Source organism: Fundulus heteroclitus, chromosome 8 (assembly GCF_011125445.2).
Source record: "Fundulus heteroclitus isolate FHET01 chromosome 8, MU-UCD_Fhet_4.1, whole genome shotgun sequence".
NCBI lineage: Eukaryota > Metazoa > Chordata > Actinopteri > Cyprinodontiformes > Fundulidae > Fundulus > Fundulus heteroclitus.
Genome location: NC_046368.1, coordinates 16,661,404 through 16,681,542, shown reverse-complemented (window position 1 = coordinate 16,681,542; position 20,139 = coordinate 16,661,404). Strand labels below are relative to the sequence as shown.

Here is a 20,139-nt window from a genome sequence, read left to right as displayed (position 1 = left end):
TATTTTGACAATGTAATTTCCAAATATTTAGCATTGCGTGCTATTCTCTTAATGGAAGCCCAATGAGCTCATTGGCAAAATAAAATCCTGATTTTCCAAAAGTGAAATCTTAAGAAATAGTAAATTTGAATTCATCAATTAAATCGATTTATTGCCCAGCCATAACTGGTGCTACATAATAAACATTATTCACCCTTTACAAAGAAATTCACTATGGAAAAGGGACTTTCAGCAGCTGAAGCTTCAAGTCCGTATTTGTCATGTGACTTATTCTGCATACCACAGTCTGATGTCTGGTCGTGAGGGACAGAGCTAAAACACAAATTGTCTGACGTTCAACACTAAGTTAATAAAATAGCAGAACAACTTTTTACATTTAAATTAATCATAATAAAATGGAACAGTGAAATATGTTACATGCCAAATTACGTCAAAAACAGTTAGCAAACATGCTGACGTTCCCTAGTATTTCAACATTGGAAACATTGTCACCAGGAGTATGGCAGGAGTATGGCATGAGTTCATGGAAGGCTAAAGGTGTATGTGTGGTGGTCAGACATAGCTTTAATGCTAAAGCTTTGACTGCTTTAAGTGATGATAAATCAGAACATTATAGTAGCTTTTAGAACTTAGATACACCAGGTTTGGAGGAGTCCTTTAGGTCTGTCCTGCAAAATCTTCAGTTCACAATCAGCAAACATTTAATTTAAAATGACTTGCATTGGTATTGGTATAAAAAAAAATTATAAGAATATCTCTAATACCAATAAATCAGTATAGCTGCACATTTTAAAAGAAAGACCAAAGAGGGAGAGTTCACTTGTACGTGTTGTTTCTACACACGTACAGACTTAATGAGTTGGCAGTACTTACGGCTGAGTGTATGGTTCCTCTGAGAGATACTTTGAGGCTGGATTTGTAGTTTCACTGAGGGATGGGCCTGAGCCTGGGACCCTCTCCACAGCTGCTCTTGAGGACCCGAAGCTGAAGAGGTTTTGAGAGAGTCCCCTTTGGTGTGGTTCTCATTATCAGCTGAAAATAGACCATTTATCAACAGTGTATATTATGGGATACCAGTAGAGAGGCTGTAAAACAAACAGTGGTCCAAAAACGCATGGATAAACAAAGCAATAGAAAGAAAAAAAACATCATAATTCAGTGCCTAATGTCCCTGAGTGATTAATAGATGAATTATCTTTCAAATCAGCGGAGCACATTTCCACAGCTTCTGAGTGAGTGATCACAGAGAGACACTGCTAAGTGTCAAGATTGTTTACAGAGGTCAGTCTAAAATGCATTTTTTTCAGTGCCAAGAAAAATCAACTAACCCAAACAAGAAAGCATTATGTTTGCATTTAGATTTCAAAGATGAATCTACAATGTAAGAATAGTCTAATGGAAGAATACTTAGTTATGCAAGTAAAATCAATACTATCCATTAGCAGGACGTCGTTCTGAATCTTTTTTGGTTTGATCAAGAGCCGTAGTAATGAATAACCGTCAACTGACCCAAACAGAAATTTGACCTATAGTCATTGGAAATAAGGGTGTATTACAAAACAGGATATACAGTGCAATTTAATCATGTCAGATTCCAGCATTTGTATAATTGTCTCCATAATCAAAAGCACTAAAACATGAAAAGAAATATTATATACGTACAATAACTAATGTGCATGCTCATAAAAGGGTTTGTTTATGGGTACAAAGTGGAAAGAGGGTGGAACGAAATGGCATCGCGTGGGTACAAACTGATAAAGGTGTGAACCGAAAAAAAAAAAAAAAGTATGTTTCTCAAAATGTTTTGTAACAAGACAAAGACCACCGCAGCTTCAGATCCAGATCTTCAACAACCCTCATAATAATCTCTTTATTGGTGCTCTCCGCGTTAATGTTGAGCACAAACACTTTAAAACCCGCAACTCAATTAGTAAAGAAAGAGTATGTGCAAAAAAAGAAAAACAGAAAAAAGGTTTTGCCAATCAGGTCTCGTGTACGTTATTTATTTGTTTCTGTGTTAAGCTCAACTGCAAACTCACCAGCGTGCGACTGCATGTGCTCCAGGAGGTTGTTGTAGAACTGGAACTGGATGCCACAGGCACCACAAGTGTAGGGCTCTAAAAAGATCACAACGCCCAGAAGACTGTTGACTCTTTGTCATCAGAAAAACTTTAAATACTGTGCATATGTCAGCCTGGGTATTATTATCCTGGACCTACCTATCAGGGTTTTGGTTAAGTTCAGTTCTAACATCATTCAGCTGTTTACGGTGTTTGTGAGCTACTGTGATCCAAACTACAGTAGCATCGCTTAAATCTGTGTGTTTTTTTGGCTATTCTAGTCTTTAAAAGGTTTAATCTACTAAAAGGGGGGAAAAATAACAGAAAAACAACATCTTAACTTAAAACAACTGAAAAAAAATTAAAATTACACTTTAGAGAAACAGCTGAACATTTCCATTTTGAACGCTAGAACTTACTATGTGTTGTAGAGAAGGTGGTGGCCACCAGAGGGCTCGGAGTTCCTGCTGACAAGAGGACAGGGAAGGATTTAAAGCTGCAGGCCTTTCTGCGTCCCTCCTTACCTTTCTTCATTAAATCAGTCGAACTCCAGATTCCCTGCTTTAATTTGCGCAACAATAATTCCAAGTGGATTTATTTAAAAACAGGAGCATCAAATAAAAGATTGGTGTAAATGGTTTTCTGAGAGCAAAACCAAATTGCAGCCTAATAAAACATGAAAAGGCCTTCATCTCAAGAGCCATAAAGGCTGGTGCAGCATCATCAGGACTGCTTTGATATAGTGTAGCTGAAGCCTGTATGACCAGCTTTAATCTTAGATCCCATAACTGCAACAGCAAATAGGCTAGAATCACGCTATCAAATTTAACTTCCAAGGCCAGAAAAGCAATAATAACACCAAGCCAATAAATCTGCATCAGTGTGTGTTCTGGTTTGGTTGTTTTTACATGATTGCATGGCAACCATTATTTAAATCAGTAACCAATACACAAACAAAACATAAAAATGTATCTCAAATGACCGCGGCTTTGACACGTCTTTCTGTCAAAATGAACTTCTCAGAGCTTTCGCCTGCAAGTAAGGTGGCAAATAGATGAGATGTTATCGTACGACACTCTGCTTTGTAAATAAGAATGGATTCCAGTGAAACCATCGACTGCATCAGGCAGACGCAGAGGCCTTGAGCTGCTGGGATAATTTGCTAATCCGTGGACTTCGATTCTATTTTGGCTACAGATCCCAAAACATTAATTTTCTGTCATAATTGTTGTTATGATCCAAGCTCCCAGGATTATTTATTGTGTGGCAGTAGACACTGCCTGATTCTCCGCATTTAAAAATAAGTAAACGTAATGGTTAAGACGGCCTCTTGTTAGTCAATCCTTGGCCAATTAAATGGAAGTATAGAAAACCTAACAATCCCTTGGGAGGTTTACTTTCTCTTTCTCTCTCTTTTTCCCCCTGAACTCAAAGGATAAAGACTAACGCTGGCTGTGTTTTTCATGTTTTTCTTGTTTTGGTTTGACAATTTGTTTTGGATTTCGCTTTTGCTTTGTGAATAACGTCATGGGACGTCTCTGCTGGAACTCCGGGCCGGTTCTGTTGATGATCTGTGCTGCCAGGCGTTTTTAATGGTACAACGTCTTTAGTTTAAAACACAAAATGAAAATGATAGCACTTGTATTATTCTCATTTTATATTATATTCTCACAGAAACACTTTGAATACACGAATACACGTGAGGACACAGTCATATTCAATAAATGAAAATGCGTGTTCTGATCAGGTTTTTGTGTCAGATTAAAAAGTACCTTTTGAAAATAAAAGCATTTAAGCAGGTAATAAACATGCTTTTCATTAAGCTCATATTTCTGTATGAAAAATATTTTTTATTTGTCTGATGTAGTTTTCTAATCTTAAAAATTGTTTTTTCAGTAGCTGTAAGCAGAAAATACAAATTAACTGAAATTAAGGTTTGATAACATCAATCCGTGTGTAATCTATCTTTATCATGTGTTTTACTTATTGAATTAAGTTAATTAAATAAATGTATTAACAACATTTCAATTCACTGAATGGGTTTGTAAGTATTTCTTTTTTGTTAAATGCTCATTATTGTTAAACACAAATTACATCCAATTTAATATTTTCCTTACATTTATCATGGATTTTTGGTCATTATGTATTATAGTTTGCATTTAGTTTTAGCTTGTATTTAGGAGATTTTGCACATTAAGTTGCTACCTTTTATTTAAATCCAGTATGGTGCTTTACTGATCTAAAGAGACTTTTTTAACATGCAGGTTTAGAAGAAGTCAGGTCCTTCAGCTCATCCAGTGTAAAATATGAAGGGATCGTCTGGAGGCGAGCTGACCATCTGTATAAGTATCATTAAGTATAATGTATGCTTGTATTTTTGTTTAATTCCCTTTTGGGACCATTAAAGTACTATTGAAATAAAAAAATAATAATTGTAAAGATTTAAGCACATATTTATGCTGCTAAACAAAAACTTTTTTTAGCCGGGGGTTTGGCAAATTTAAAAGTATTAATCCCAAAACCACATATTTGCACTTTTAATTAACTTTTTATTAACTACTTTACTAAAACACCTGGTTCAAGTTTGAAGTTTACATATGCTTGTCGTCTGTATAACAGTCAAAAAAAATGTTTGGCTTTTAATAATTTATACAGACTTTTCTCTTTTGGTCTGGACTGTTGACATAAAACGTCATAAAAGGTTTATACACAAGGTTTGCATTTATTGTGATTTTGTCTAATCCACACAGGATCTGAATTATAGGTACAAGCTCTAATATATGACCACACACTTAATAAATATTTGGATAATGTAACTTAGCAAACTGCAGACAGCAGGCTTTTATCATTGCCAAGCTGATGGCAGATTTATGGATGCATATTTGACCAACAACATCATTGGGGCAGCTCATTTAAATTCATTGGTTCCATGGTGCTGAACCTAACAAGAACCACTTTCTATACATCTTCAATGGAGTTAACCGAGTGCTATGGGAAGGTCTTTCAAAAACAAGGGTCCTGCTCTTGGTGCTACCACCACCATGCATAACCACAGGTACTGTGCCCTTAGGTTTGAACCTTACACCTTGATTTGATCAAAATTTCTAAAATGTTTCTCTCATATGATCACAAAACATTCTCTTCAGGGTATTTGACTTGTCCATCTGGGCAGCTCTTTAACATTTATAACCTACTTTACTTCATTTGTGTGTGACAGTTTGGAACAAGCCAATAAAAACTTGTTGGTGTTTCCAACAGCACAATCTTCCCAAATACTCAGCCATAGTGGTTTTGGAATAGATAAAGTTGGCTAACAGTGGGCCTCTGGAATGACATTCCCAAACCTCGGACCTAAACTCTAAAAATATTTGGCCATGTATGTTTCAGTTCCAGGACATGGACCTATTTAAATGAGCTCCACCAATTCTGCCAAAAAGAGAAGTCAAAGATCTAGGCAGGGTTACACCAAAAGCTGTCTGATGGCTACAAAAAGCAAAAAGTAGGACATTTGGCCAAATATTAGCAGTGGTGTAGCTGTTTATAGAGAGCCTGTAATTTTTAGTGTTTGGAAAAGAAGAAAAACAAACTGAAATTCAACCTTATGCATCTATATTTATTATGGAAACAGAAATAAATCAAAAAGTAAAATTTTGTTTTAAATGAATCTTTAAAAAGACCAAATTAATATGGCATTCATGCCCATTATAAGTGCCGTTTCTGTAAACCTCAAGTGTCAGTCCAGACTTGTTGCCCACTACATAATTATAGAGAATTAAGTGCAAAATATGAGAAATTATGCAATTATCAAAGAGGCAAAATCCCAAAACTCTGGAAAAATATTATTATATAATCAAAACTGAACAGTTTTCCCCAACGTGTTGTTCAAATTTATGCCAATGTGATGCAATAGAGTGGTAAACATGCCCTGGTACAAGTTATTTTTAAACATGTGGTCGGGATCTATTTTGACAAGAGTAAACATTTAAAAATAAAATTTCTCACATTCAAAACTGGATGTTGTCTTTGTACTATTTTGAAATAAACATGGACTTAAAATGTTTTGCACAGCACAGCCCTCTGTTTTATTATATACTGTTTCTCACGCACTATTTCTTTCAAGAAGAGGGCTGCGTTAAGACATTCTTGAAAATCTGGGGAAATGTAAAGCAGCTGTTTCTCACAGAAAAACACGATTTTCAAAATGGTCTCTAGTTTCATGATCAGAGTGTGGAGATGAATAACATTATTCTCAGCTCTCAGAATTGAGTTTTATATAGTAACAAATGATGCAAGGTAGGTCACTCAAACCTCTATACACCGCCTCCATTTCAATTTTCAGGCCAGCAATGAGTAGCAAAAACAATATCTGCTGAGAGCACGAGAAGCAGACAGCAACAAATATCTGCTTAGCAGTACATAAAAATACCTCTCCCACTTTGAGTAGAAATAATACATTTCCACATACAGCAACAAATGCACAAGACAAGAGACTAAGTGCTTACCACTTGAGTTCTGCGAACTGTTTGTATCAACCAAACTGGTCTGAATAGCGCTCTCTAATTTCCGTCTAAATGGGCTGTCTATAAGGGAAAAACAGGAGAAACAGTAAGTGAAATACTCATAAAAAAGGAGGGGAGGGGGCAAAATATCTTCAATTCAGGGTACGAAAACCCATAACTATTAGGTTGAAGCAAAAATTAATGACATGCGGTGTAGATTTCACTTTAATCTGCAGCATTGAAATCAATCATACTGACAGGCCTGAATGAGGATTCAAATTGTCACATTACATTTAAAATATGGCTTTAATTCTGCCTATTCGTTTCATCTTTTTGACCCACTTCTACGATGCGACTGTGTGCCGTGCTTTAAATAGGCTGAGTGCTTCTTAGCAGAAAGATGGATTGGGAGGTGGGGGGATGGTGTGGAAAGTCGGGAAAAGCAAAAAAAAAAAAAAAAAAAAAAAATTAATGTATTTCCATTTGAGAAATTGTCAATTTTTGCTAACAAAACAAAAAAAGAAAAAAAGAGTGTGACTTTTTATTTAGCATTTTTATCAATTATCTTAGAATTTCCTTGTGTACTCTGGTAACATATTAGGCAGAATGCACAACTGACATTTAGCAAGCGCATTAGCTGTCTATTTATGTGCTTCCATTTACATAAATACATCTTACAAGAGCACAGTAACTCTTTTTCCTGCATGCTTTTAAAGTAAAATTCAGTAAAAGTTGTTTATAACCCCAGCACAATATGTTACAAGTAGGGGAGTTCTGATTCCATGTATCATCAGAGTTCGGCAATTTTTAAATGATCAATATTGAAGTCCATTTCAAACTCAGCTCCAGGTCACTGTCTCTATAATTTTGTCAGATGTGAAGCAAATTTAAAAATAATAAATTATAAGCAAACTGGGCAGCAATGCACATTGGCATATTTCTAACAAAACAAATATGCAAGCAAAAATTTTATCAAAATTTTGGTTATTTTGCTCAAATGCTGTCTGGTGCCTCCCGCGTGTAAATGAACAATAATACAGGATTTGTCAGTGTGTTTCTCTTTATTTACAAAAAAATAACCATATTTAAGTTGCAACCAGTAAGAGGAGAATTTAAAATCCTGAATTTTTTTTTTTTTTTTTTTTTATAAAAATTGTATCAACAATGGTCCATATTATTCCACACAAGATAACTCTGTTTTACCTATCAAGGAGGAAGAGTATCAAAGACAACAGATTTTAGGTAGGAATAAAATGAGAAAACAAATAAAGTACAATTAATAAAATGTAATAATAGTCAGTAATGCAGAACTAGGACTCATCCTATAAAGTGCTTTCAGACTTATTTTTGTCTTGTTTTCACTTTTTTTGTCCACTTAAAGCACTGTATATGATGAAAAATCTTGATTGAGAGTGGCCCAGTTATATTTGTGTTTTTATTTTAATATAAAGAAAAAAAATCTAGTGAAAATATACTTTGCCCAGTTATGAAGGCTTTTCCAGCATCTCTGATTTTCATGTCCCTCCATGCCACACCTTGACAAAAAAATGAAAAAATAAATAAAAGAATACCATGATACCAACGTTTTTTAAAGACAATGATGTTCTTTCTAATGATAGGTAGTCTATTAGCTTAGCTAAATCTGAATTCCTTTTTGTGTGTATTTGTGTACCCTTCATATTTTATGCGTGACATTAGAATAAAACAAAACTTACTGCTCAATGCTTTGCTCAGACCTATAATTTGGAAAGATTCAGAAAATATCTTTCAGTCACCATCCACAAATTGCACTACAATACACGTCTGATTTAAGTTGAGTTCAGATGATAAAGTTATTATTCAATAAAATTCATAAAACAATAAACAAAATGTCAAGAAATAAAGAGATACTTACTTTTTATTTTACTAGCTTGGCTGTGGTTAAATTTGCTCATGTCCAGAGTACCTAATTCTTGTGCATGTGATGTCTTCAAATCAAATGAGCCTAAAACAAAAGAATCAGAGGCTCACATAATTCAATTAAATTTTCATTTCAATTTTACTTATGTAAACACATGTCATCTCAAGGCAATTTAAAAAGTCAAATTTAATCATATCATCAAGACTTATTGGTCAAAAAGTTTCCTATCAAAGGAACCCCAGCAGATTGCATCGAGTCCTGACAAGCAGCATTCGCTTCTCCTGAAAAGGCGTAGAGCCACAGTGGACAACCGTCTGCGTTGTCGATGGCTTTGCAGCAATCCCTCATAACGAGCATGCATGAAGTGACAGTGGAGAGGAAAACTCCACTTTTACATGGAAGAAAAACCTCCAGCAGAACCAGAACCAGGGTCAGTGTGTCTCAGGTCATCTGTCTTGACCAACTGGGGGGTTAAGAAGACAGAGCAGAAACAATGCTCTGTCTTCTATATAAACACACACCAATGTAAAACTTATGGTACATGTTGTTACACATAACAACATGTATCATAAAGCATGTTTTGGTAAAGCCATTTCACTGAAAACCCCCAGTGTAAAAGAAGAATCAATAATCAAGAAATTCTGTGTCTGACTGAGTGGTCTGAGTTTAATGATACTCAAAAGAAATTTAAGTATGTATTATTGGCAGGGAAAACATGAATCAATTTACAATTGACTCAAATCTAAATAAGTTTACTTTAGCAATTACAAACTCCATTTAAACAAAGATATGTGTTGAATCTACCAAAATGTCAAATTATCTGAAAAATGTAATAAATGATATAATGATTATTTAAATCGTTTGTAATTTGGAAAAAGCTATGTTCCTCCCCCCTGTACTGAGGGCTGGTATAAAGCTGGGGCTAAGAGGCTGTAAGCTAAGAAGCACAAACAATCAAAAATAAAAGTTCAAGTACACTGATCTTTGTTGCATTAGAACCCTCTCAAAAGAAAGTAAATATGAAAACATTTTGAGAACAACAGCGCTGGTGATTAATTATACGGTATTAATTATACGGTCTTCTGTTTATCTCATACGTTGGAACTTGGATCAAGGCAAGGTAACAAATGTCCACCTCCAAGCCTAAAAACCAATGGGCTTTGCTAACACATTAAAGGTGTTTGTGAAATTTATGAGGAGATGGAAATCCCACTAAATTCTTAAATTCAAGGAAGCCATTTTGGATTTGAGCTTAGGTCAGCCTCCAATTTCACCGTTTATTTGTTTTGACACATTGAAAATTTAACTTCTGAGAAAAAAATGGAAGGCATAATCCTTTAACCAATCACCCATTGCCAATGAATAGGAGCACACAACAGAACATAAAAAAAATCTAACTGATGTTCCACAATTAAAAATGTCTAAGTATGGAAATTCTGGAAAGCTTAGCATTTGCAGAGGAAGTACTTGTAAACAAATGTTGTTGGTTGCTCTAGAAACAGATTTGGTGATGATTAAATTGGTTTCCTTCTCTTCCTTTCCAAAGAAAACTTGAACTCAGTCACATGGCCAGCTAATAGTTACAATAACAAAGGTGTTGTTGAAAAAAAAAAAAACATTAAAGTGAAAAGACTCAGGCCTAAAATGTATTTTGTAAATATTTTAAGCTGGAACCTAATTAATAAATAACAATGTTTTTTATTAGCAAAGTCAAAACTGGAATTCAAGCTGTCGTGAAACCCAAAGAGGTACCACTAAACTATCATACTTTTCTTATTTGTTTTTTTTCATTGTAACTCAACATGTCAACATTTTTCTTTTCATATAAAAATTTTAGGGCTGGGCAATGATTAAAATCTTTAATCTCGATTAATCGCATAATTTGCCCGATTAATCGTGATTAATCGCATTGTATGCGCAAACTCCAAGAATGAATTCAAAAGTAGTGTAAAGAGCACTTTTATTTTAAAGTTCTGCTGCCATATGAACAAAAGTGTTGTAACATTTGTAGCACTTATCTTATGTTATACTGGATATTTTCAACCCATCTATTGAATTTAGTGCACTAGTTGATCTTTTCTTCATAAGAGAACAGCAAGCACTGCAGCCAAAATATGGCCTTTTTTGACCTGCTGTATATTAGCCAGTCCCTAAGCTTGATGTATCATGAAACTGTTGACCTTTTGGGTTATGTGGTTTTTATTTTATTATTACAATTAAATAATAATAATAATAATAATAATAACAATAATGTTATGTTCAGTGTTTTTTCGCTAATCCACCTCTTTTATATTTCAATCCTTATGTGATTTTGTCTGTGTTGTGTGCACCTGCCTGTTGCTTTAATCCTATAAATTTCCCCGTCGTGGGATAAAAAAAGGATTAGCTAATGTTATCTTAAATAACACTTTTTAATATATGTACTGGGTTCTTTCAAGGTCTTAATTACATTTTCTGTGTAGGCTCCAGTAACATATGATAGATAATATCTACTTTGAAAGTTAACATGAAGTGCTGCTGAAGATGAACACTGATCTACCTGTATGTTCCATGGAGGACTGAAACGCCTCAGTCAGAGACGTCTGTGGGTCTGTCGGGGCAATGACAGAAGTTTCGTCTCCTCTCTCCGTTTCTGTGGCTCGACGTTTTCATGTTTTTTCACATGCTTAGATAAATTTGTTGTGTTTCCACTGAAATGAACCGGCTTTTTACAAAACATACAGCTTGATTTCATTTACGGTATTAAAATAAAGCCAAACGGTGCTACTTCCCCTGTTCATGTTTTTCCGCTGCTGCGGTCTCTCTCAGCTGTTTGTGTGTTGAGTTTGTGTGAGAGCTGAGTGGGCGGGCCAGGCTGAGCCTGCGTGCTGATTGGCTGGCGCCGCTGAGCCATGTACGAGAGGGGAGGGGGAGCAGCAGAGTGCTGCCGCGAGACAGCGCGCTGCAGTCAGCGCGCGTGCTGACTGACACTGACTGAAAGCATGTGAGCAACATGCGTTAATGCGCAATAAAATAAATATCGCCATTAATAGTCTAATGAATTAACGCAAAATAAATGCGTTAACTTGCCCAGCCCTAAAAATTTTATAAGCATATTTAATAAATCTTCATTGTAAAAACAATAGTTTAATATAATTCATAATTTGTTCAACTACATAAAATGTTTATTGCATAAAGTTTTATGCTGTAATTAGGGCTGGAAGATAATTCAATAACAATATATATTGATCGATAGACGTGTGGCGCGATAGGAAAAAACAGGGTCGATAAAACTTCGAAGGGGGTTTCCTTCCTTCCTTTTAGCCTATCATATTAGTTGATGCTACAGTCACTACTTCCTCTCGACCAATCGTAATTGCGGACCCAGGCACGGCGTCACAAAGTGCCGCTCTCTCAAACCACAACACAGAGCACGTGAAAATGTCGCAGCAAGGAGAGGTGGGAGAAACGGTCCCAAAAGGGGGTTTTACTAGTTCGCCAGCCTGACAGAAATAAAGCACAGTGATTTGTAAAACTTGCAAGGAACCGGTAAAAACAAAGTCTGGTAACGCAACCAAGTTGTTTCATCACGTAAGCCGCTCACACCCGCAGCAGCGCGAGCTGTGTCAGCACCGCGCAGCTCCACGTCATCTTCGGAAAAATCTTCTTCTTCTTCCAAAATCTTCAAAAATCTTCTTCCAAAACAAAGCAGGTATAGCAGCTAAACCGGGCTCCCTTCTTTGTGATAAAATGGTATTGGTATATTTATTTTGGTCATTTTACTGGTCACTTTAGTTTATTCTTTGTCAGTATTTAATAACATAACTCAGGTCTCTTAAGTTATTTTTCTTTTAAAAAATTCTGTTATGGTTAAAAAAGTTGGTTAAATAAAGATTTAATTGGAACTCTGTGTTTGTGTTCTTTATTCAAATTAAATCATTTAACAATATCATAAAATATCCAGGCAGAGCTGCACATAAAATATGGTTTTAAATATTTTCAATAATTATCGATATCGATCAATATGCATTTTTTTTTTAACCGATAAGCTTTTTTTCTATATCGTCCAGCCCTAGCTGTAAGCAGACTCACCCAATGGTGTATGAAGAGCAACATGTTCCTGGTACGGGTTGAAGTATTTGTACTGCTTTCCACAGAACTCACAAATATAGCTTCCAGTTTCTGGAGATGCAAATACACACAAAAGAAACTGTTAATTACCACGATGGACGATGAAACGATCACATCTGTCATCAGGAAGAAGTGCAAAACAAGAGGCTGAGATAAAGAAAATTTCTCTCAAGAAATTTTTTTTTTTTTATTGATCCAATGCAACATTTTATTTTCCTGAGAATGTTGGGTTCTTATTAACTCGAAATAATAATCATGAAATTGAATATAAACACTTGGATTACAGGACTTTGAGTAAAATTAATCTATATAAATATTTCCCTTTATAGTCCCACAGAAGGGAAATTTGTCTCTGCATTTAATCCTTCTCTTAAATCTTCATTATTCTTGTGGGTTGGGCTGTCGCACAGGTCTGTGCAGACTGAGCTCGAGCCCTTAGGAGCACAGCAGACGTTTATACTTGACACGGACATAGGTGCAGTATTCTTCAGAAACACAGGGGAGCAGTACTCTACATAAACAGTGCAAATGCAGTGAACAAGAGAAGAAACAGTTGACACCGCACACCCAAAATGGCCGCGCGCAGTGCTGTAAACAATTACGAAGAATAGTTGGTGTGTTTATGGCAGTTGAACAGAAATAAACGGAGAGTTAGAGACGTAGAAGAAGATGGTATGTTTGCCCATTGCATACAAAAAGACATGAAGATGGGAAAATACAGCCTTTCTGTAAAGCCTATAGGATTTTTTTTAAGTAAAAAGGTTTAAAAAATACTTTGCTTTACTAAATAAAAGTTGATTGCTTTATATAATGTGGGTTGTTGTCTTAGACATGATTTACACTGCAACTGATGGAAACAGAAGTCAAAATCCTTGTTTGTACCCATAAACCAGGCCAAGAAACTCATACATGAAGGTGTGCCAATAATCTGTTTAGGCAGTTTTCAGTGACAGAATAAGCAGTAACAACACAGCATTTAACAAAGCTGGGCTCCTTTCAATCCTCCCATTTTGAATTCAACTTGCATGTGCGGTTTGCACCAAGTTACAAAAACTCGGAAGTGCACGACCTTGCGCTGCGACATGGTGGCGGGACAGCACAGTTGTGTCACTCTTAGCACTCATGGCCTGTTCTATGCGGCGAGTAAAGCTAGATTTAGAGAGCAGTGTGCTGCCACACTGAATGGAGAACAGGGAGCAATCTGGAGCTAAGGTTCTTACTCAGGGATCCAGAGTAACAGACTGAGTTTCTAACCGGCAAACATTAGCCTCTCAAAGCAAACGCCCAAGTTCCCATCCCCATAATATATTAATGGAGATCAACTTTATATAATAAATTACTGAATTACTGCAATAAATTAACAATTCAATGGCATTTTAATTTATTGAGACACACCAAGAGGAAAATGAAGAGTTTAACACTACAACAAAATTAGTGGTAAACAGTAGTGCTGTGAAAATTGCATGCTGTTCCTAAAGGGACAAAAGCTGCCATCTGCTAAAGTCTCACTCGAGTCACTGAGGTGCAAACAGGTTCGGCGCTATTGGACACTGGTGGGTTCTAGCATTAATGGTTCTTTTAAAAACAAGTACTGATTTGCAGTTTTGAATTTACTAAGGATTTTCTCTAACCACTCGGTCACCACTCCCCGTCTAGATAGTCCACTCATTTTGCATAACATACTGAAAGGTTTGGCAAGCTACATTTGACATGAAATGAGACTTAGTTGTCTCATTATGCTTTGGTAAATCCCTGTTCTGAAAGTCTTGTGTTGACAAACTCATACTCAGACAGAACTAGAGTTTGTGTTTGCTAATACATCAGCTATAACATGTTAGCAGGGTTAGCCTGGAAAGCAATGCAGGCAAAATTCTTTTGTGTACTGCGTTTAAACTCTCAATACACATTTCACTTGTTCAGACAGCAAGGCAAGATTCTGCAACGTCTCTTTGCACAATGAAAGAGTCAATCATTCAATTCAGCTGGGAGCATGTTGGCAAATACAGACTGCAAGCAAAGAGCACCTGAAACCTTTGACAATTGAAATTACTTCACGTAAAAAGAATTTTGAATGCAGAAGGGATCCATAAATCACTGAATGCAAAGATAACATTTCACAAAAAATTGAATATTTACAAATTATAAACAAAGTGAAAAGCTTGAGTAGGACGGGTTCACATGCTTTGCAGTGATTGCAAAAGACGTTTGGGCTTACAGTGTTTGGCACATGATCTGTTACAGGACCATTTAGAACATTTGACAAAAAGAAAGCCAATTTTGAGAACCATATCTAAACAAACATCAGCGTTCAGTCTTACTTGGTCCAATTTTCTGATAGGGTTCGACAGACTCCTCCTCTTTAAGGCCATCCACAGGTAGTACCACCTGTTCATATGGATCTGAGAGGGACATGAACAGACAGATGTAATAGTAAGATATTAAGACAGATGTTGATAGTATTCTTAAGAAATACTTGCATTAAAAACATGGTTCCAGGAAATTATTCTTGCAACTCAACTTTATAAAAGCTTTTAGTTAAAAAACATTGTTTACTTAGTGGCCTTATAATAAAACGATTCCCTGGTGAATCACTTGATTGTTAACGTTATAGTGCAACTTAAAGAATACAACAATATACACAATGCCTCAATTAGCTGCTTTTCTTCACTGAAGCAACTGAAGCAACACTGTAAACTTCCCAATAAGAGACAAATATCGTTTTTTTTTTTTTTCAGTTCTACAATAAGCTGTGAAAACTATACTCATTAACAGGGGCTTTTTCAATAAAAAGAAATCCAAGGAATTTGAAAGCAAACATTTGGGGAAAATATTAAGTGAGGTCCTATGGCAAACATGATTAAATTTAAAGTAAGCACAAAAAAGAATAGGAAGTTACAAAAAGCTCCAAATTGGGGAGCTTCATTCTTCAACCACTAGGTTTCAACGACAAAAACAATAAAATAATTTTGGTATAACTCAAATCAAAAAGTCCTGGTTACCATCTACTGCGTGCAGATCACGGTGCTCCTGGAAACAACTGTAGTATTTATACTTCTTGCCACAGATGTCACAAGAGTAACGGAAGCTACCTGTGAATGAACAGAGGAAGATAAGCAGAGTTTCCATTTTATTTACTTAGGTTCAGGGAGACAAAACATTTCAGTTGCTCTACAGTTTACATTTGAGAAATTAAAAAACAATGAAAGATGTATTATGTCACTCGACAATTAAGCAACAAGCTCCACATAGCTGCGATAAGTTGACAACAATAGTTCCTGCTCTTTAAATATGAGGAAACAGGAATGTTAAATAGGGCAATAAATGTGCAACGCACACATTTCTATAAAGAAACTGACCATAGGATGAAATTCAGCCAAGAATTTCTGGTCTCTCTTCACAAGTAGTTCACAAATCAGTCTTGGACAGAACCATTAAAACTGATGCATGCCTTTTCTCAGTGGAGAAAAGGCATGCATCACAGAGTTTAAATTAAATAATATAGACAGAGGAATCTGATGATGAAATGAAAACTGAATGACATGTCTGAATTTTATTTTATTGTGAAAGAAAAAGTTCCACAACGTACCTTTATCATGCAAGAACGATATATAAATTGCTATATATGAAAGCTAGAACCTGAGTGATGTAGAATACTGCTCTTTTAGTGCTAAAATCAATAGGCCTCAAAGAATTTAAGGTGTCATAAAAAGCCAGATGGGCTCTAATATGGAAAAAAGGCAGTCTCATTGGAATCTGCCTTTTTTTAACACTGAATTTTAAACATTGAATTTTTTAACACCGAATTTTAAACATTGAATTTTTTAACACCGAATTTCAAACGCTGAATTTTTTTGGACATTGAATTCCTTACACTGAATTTTAATCTGGTAAAAATTTGCCAGCAAAAAATTCACCTGTGAAAAATTCAGCTGCAAAATATTCAGCTGCAAAAATTTACCTGCAAAAAATTCACCTGCAAATGTGTTGACTTTTGGTGAACTAAAGCCATAGCAATCAACACTTGATAGAGTCGAGCGACTTCTATCCAATGAAATCAGCTCATTTGGTCACGTGACAGAACAGCCGGGAAACTTCCGTTTCAGCGCTTTCCTAAGTAAAATAACATTAGCTTGACTGTAATGGTTAACTGTCGCAAAATTTCCAAAAATTGCAGAGCAATCGAAGTGGCAGGTCAGTGCCACATACTCAAACTATTCATGACATGAAGAAGTGGACTTATATAACAAACGAGGAAAATTTCTAACCGTTTTGTGTCGGCATTTGGTGCGGACGGCTCTGCAATGCCAATGTACCGAGCTGAACCTCCGCAGTGGAAAAGTTGGCACAGAGTTTATAAATAGCAACATGGATAAAATGGTATTCATGGAGGCCGATGCCCATTCAAGCCAAAGCAAGTCCGACGTTCACTCTGCTGGATCCTGACTACATCACCCGGAGCTACCGGAGTGCTCTGGTGCTGCGGCTCCAGGGGAAGTCCTTCAGATCTGCAGGTAGGTTAATGAATGGTCCGAGTCAAATCAGCTGTTGCCTCGTTGTGATTAGATTGCCGGTCAGTTAATGTTACAAAGATAGCAGTGCTAAATGTTCGGGGTTGAACTGATGTTATAATTGGATATCAAAACATTCAGACTGACTTGAAGTTTGAAATTGTACCAATCTGATGTTTAGCCTTAAAGCTCTTGATGCAAGCTTGTCACGTTAAAATGTAAGTTAGCTTTAGAATGAAGCTGTAACTTTATTTCCAGTTTATATGTTAGGGTATCAGCGTTAAAGAGCTAATGAAAACATTGGATTTAAAGCATTTGTGAAATTAATTTTGGTGTATGTAAACGGTTTTTATTTTCCTAATCAACAGATTGTGCATCTTTTCAAGATAAGTGAAAGACTGATCCCTGGTTCATTGATGCTGCTTAAGGTCAGAATTTTTGCAGCTGAATATTTTGCAGCTGAATTTTTTTGCAGCTGAATATTTTGCAGCTGAATTTTTCACAGGTGAATTTTTTGCTGGCGAATTTTTACCAGATTAAAATTCAGTGTAAGGAATTCAATGTCTAAAAAAAAAAAAATCATTGTTTGAAATTCGGTGTTAAGAAAATCAGTGTTAAAATTCAGTGTTAAAAAGAAGGCAGATTCCAATGAGACTGTTTTTCTTCCATACTCTAAAACCAAAGCTAAAAATAGATAGATGCAGGCAAAAGTGCATTTCAATGGTACTATTTTAATATATAAATGCTCTATACGTTGTAATCAAAACATAAACAATAAAAGCACAAATCTCTGTAATGTGCCTTGCTAATTCAGTCCAAACAGATGCAAATAGAAAAGCACACAGCAACAAGAGCAAATATGGTTCTAACTACATCTCTTTAACAGGAGGAGGTTTACTCTTCACTCTAAAATTAAACATGAGACTGATATTTCTACTGGAAACAGGTCCACCAAGACCTATCTGACTTAAGTCTCTGAACAATTAGAAAACAATCTACATTTCTTCAATGATTTCTCTAAACTGAGTGTTGAATGAAATCTTCCTGACCAGTACCAATTTCACATTTTCTTTGAGGTATGACAAGGAAAGGCCAGTTTATTAATACAGCACATTTCAGTAACAAGACAATTCAAAGTGCTGACCTATTCTTTTTAGAAAAAACTTTATAATCTAAAAGAAAAAAAAGTGCTACAAGTTATTTGATAGAGGCAGTAGTTTTGAATCAGACAGAAAATGAAAGGATTACAAGATTATCCTCATTCCTTGTGTCCATAAACCTGATCTTTTAATAAACCCAAAACAAAGGGCTTCAAAGTATATTAAAGCTTTTTATGGACTGAAACAGGAGCGTGTTCTAAGTTTTGGAGTTTTCAGTTTTAGGCCTTTTATATAATTGATCACAGCCGATGAAAGGAAAATTGTCTGACTTCAATCTCTGGCTGAAGCATCTCTACAAAAGCTGCATTAAAGCAGTAGGTAAAAATAATCTGACTATGGCTGAATTTGTAGGCCTAGTAAAAGTCTTCATTATGCCTCTTTGGAAATTAGCTTTTGTTATTATTTAAATGTAATATTTTACAACCAAAGTGAGAATATGCACATAGATAAACTGAAATAACTAGAGTCCTGAACTAACGCCTCAAATTATCTGAATAAAACAGCGGTATTTCCCACAAATTAGATGATTTCTTGGGTTTGTCGGCCTAATTAAAGCTCAGATCAGATGGCTCCAGGCACAGGTGAAGACAAATTCAAAGAAAATCAATAAGAGGGTAAACAACAAAGATAATTGGTTATGGGAGCATGGTCCCGCAGGACGGGTTTCTCTGTACTGTCAGCTTGCTGTAAATCAAATGTAACAAAACACTAATGCTACAGTTTTACAGAAAAATCTAATCTAATCATACTATATGTCAACCCAAAGAGGCTTATTAAGGAACCTATTTCATTTTCTAATTTTCGACCATCCAAAAGCACAGAGATTTGTGCAGGCTTGTGATTCCGCAGGCCCAAACACTCATGTATAGACATGATACATTGTCATCTCCCTTTGTTCTGCACCCACTCAAACACAGAATCAATACTTCATCATGAGAAACGGCAGCTAATCTGATCAAGTGTACTTTGTAGCTGACGATTTGTTTCAGTCCCTTCAGTAAACAGAAAAATAAAAAACATGAAGGCTACAACTGACAAGCATGCAAATGTGAATACAAGAAGTGGTCTGTTGTTTTTAATGCAAATACCACCAAGGTAAACTATTCAATTTTGTACAATTTCATTTCTCTGGCAAGGAAGCCATTTTCTCCCATATAATTGATGGGAAAAAAATAAAAGGCTGAGAATAAGACTATTTGTTTTGTTACAAAGTGATATAAATTTGATGCTTTTGCACCAAGGGTACCATAGTGACCCAAGACAGGGAGAGTTCTGTGATTTGGAGATTCAGTTCCTGAAATCGGCCATCAGTGAGGTAAAGGGTCAAGGTTTTTAATAATGATCATATGTTTTAAAGGTGATATAGATTTAATCAGAGAAATGTGTATAGAATGAAGTGTAGTCTGCCGATCTGCCTCATTGAGCGCAAGCCAACAAAGGTTGAAAAATTGTCACTATGCTCAAACAATTCCTAACTGATTACCGTACTTACTGCTGCTGTAAAATATATATAATGGAAAACCTGGTCAATGACAGAAAACATCAGCTTTGCAAAATCTTGGGTATGACCAGATCTCAGGGCTAGTGCATATAATTATGAATTTTACTTTTGAGTGCAAGGTTTGGGGTAAAAGTATTTTTTTATTTTATTTTTTAAACTCCAATCTTTTTTATTAAGCTACTTTTTGAAAAGTTTGGAACGAGACTAAATCCAACATCAGTTCTCAGGTTATGAAATCTAAATTTTCCAGCCCAACAATGGTGTTAGAAAATGGGTGTACTTTTTTATTATTATTCTTACTGTAGTGGTGAACTAATTTACAGCTGATGCTGATTTCTATTCATATTTCATTTTATGAAATTACAGTAATTTACAGACACGCTGGAGTGGACAGTCAGCGG

At 35.7% G+C, this 20,139-nt stretch overlaps 1 protein-coding gene across 11 annotated transcripts in view; it reads right to left on the bottom strand.

Moving 5' to 3' along the window:
* The window catches only part of znf618 (zinc finger protein 618), a 63,436-nt gene that overhangs the window by 9,405 nt on the left and 33,892 nt on the right, over window positions 1–20,139 (bottom strand). For 6 of the 11 annotated variants that reach the window (XM_012874525.3, XM_012874530.3, XM_012874527.3 and 3 more), the window contains 10 exons: window positions 15,569–15,658; window positions 14,888–14,968; window positions 12,531–12,620; window positions 8,454–8,543; window positions 8,275–8,295; window positions 8,035–8,094; window positions 6,563–6,640; window positions 2,480–2,527; window positions 2,040–2,117; window positions 874–1,032 (listed from right to left, as the gene is read on the bottom strand). In XM_012874525.3, the coding sequence (XP_012729979.2) occupies window positions 874–1,032; window positions 2,040–2,117; window positions 2,480–2,527; window positions 6,563–6,640; window positions 8,035–8,094; window positions 8,275–8,295; window positions 8,454–8,543; window positions 12,531–12,620; window positions 14,888–14,968; window positions 15,569–15,658 (795 nt within the window). The remainder of the gene's footprint in view (window positions 1–873; window positions 1,033–2,039; window positions 2,118–2,479; window positions 2,528–6,562; window positions 6,641–8,034; window positions 8,095–8,274; window positions 8,296–8,453; window positions 8,544–12,530; window positions 12,621–14,887; window positions 14,969–15,568; window positions 15,659–20,139) is intronic. The other 5 variants (XM_012874529.3, XM_036140216.1, XM_036140217.1 and 2 more) reach the window with 5 other exon arrangements.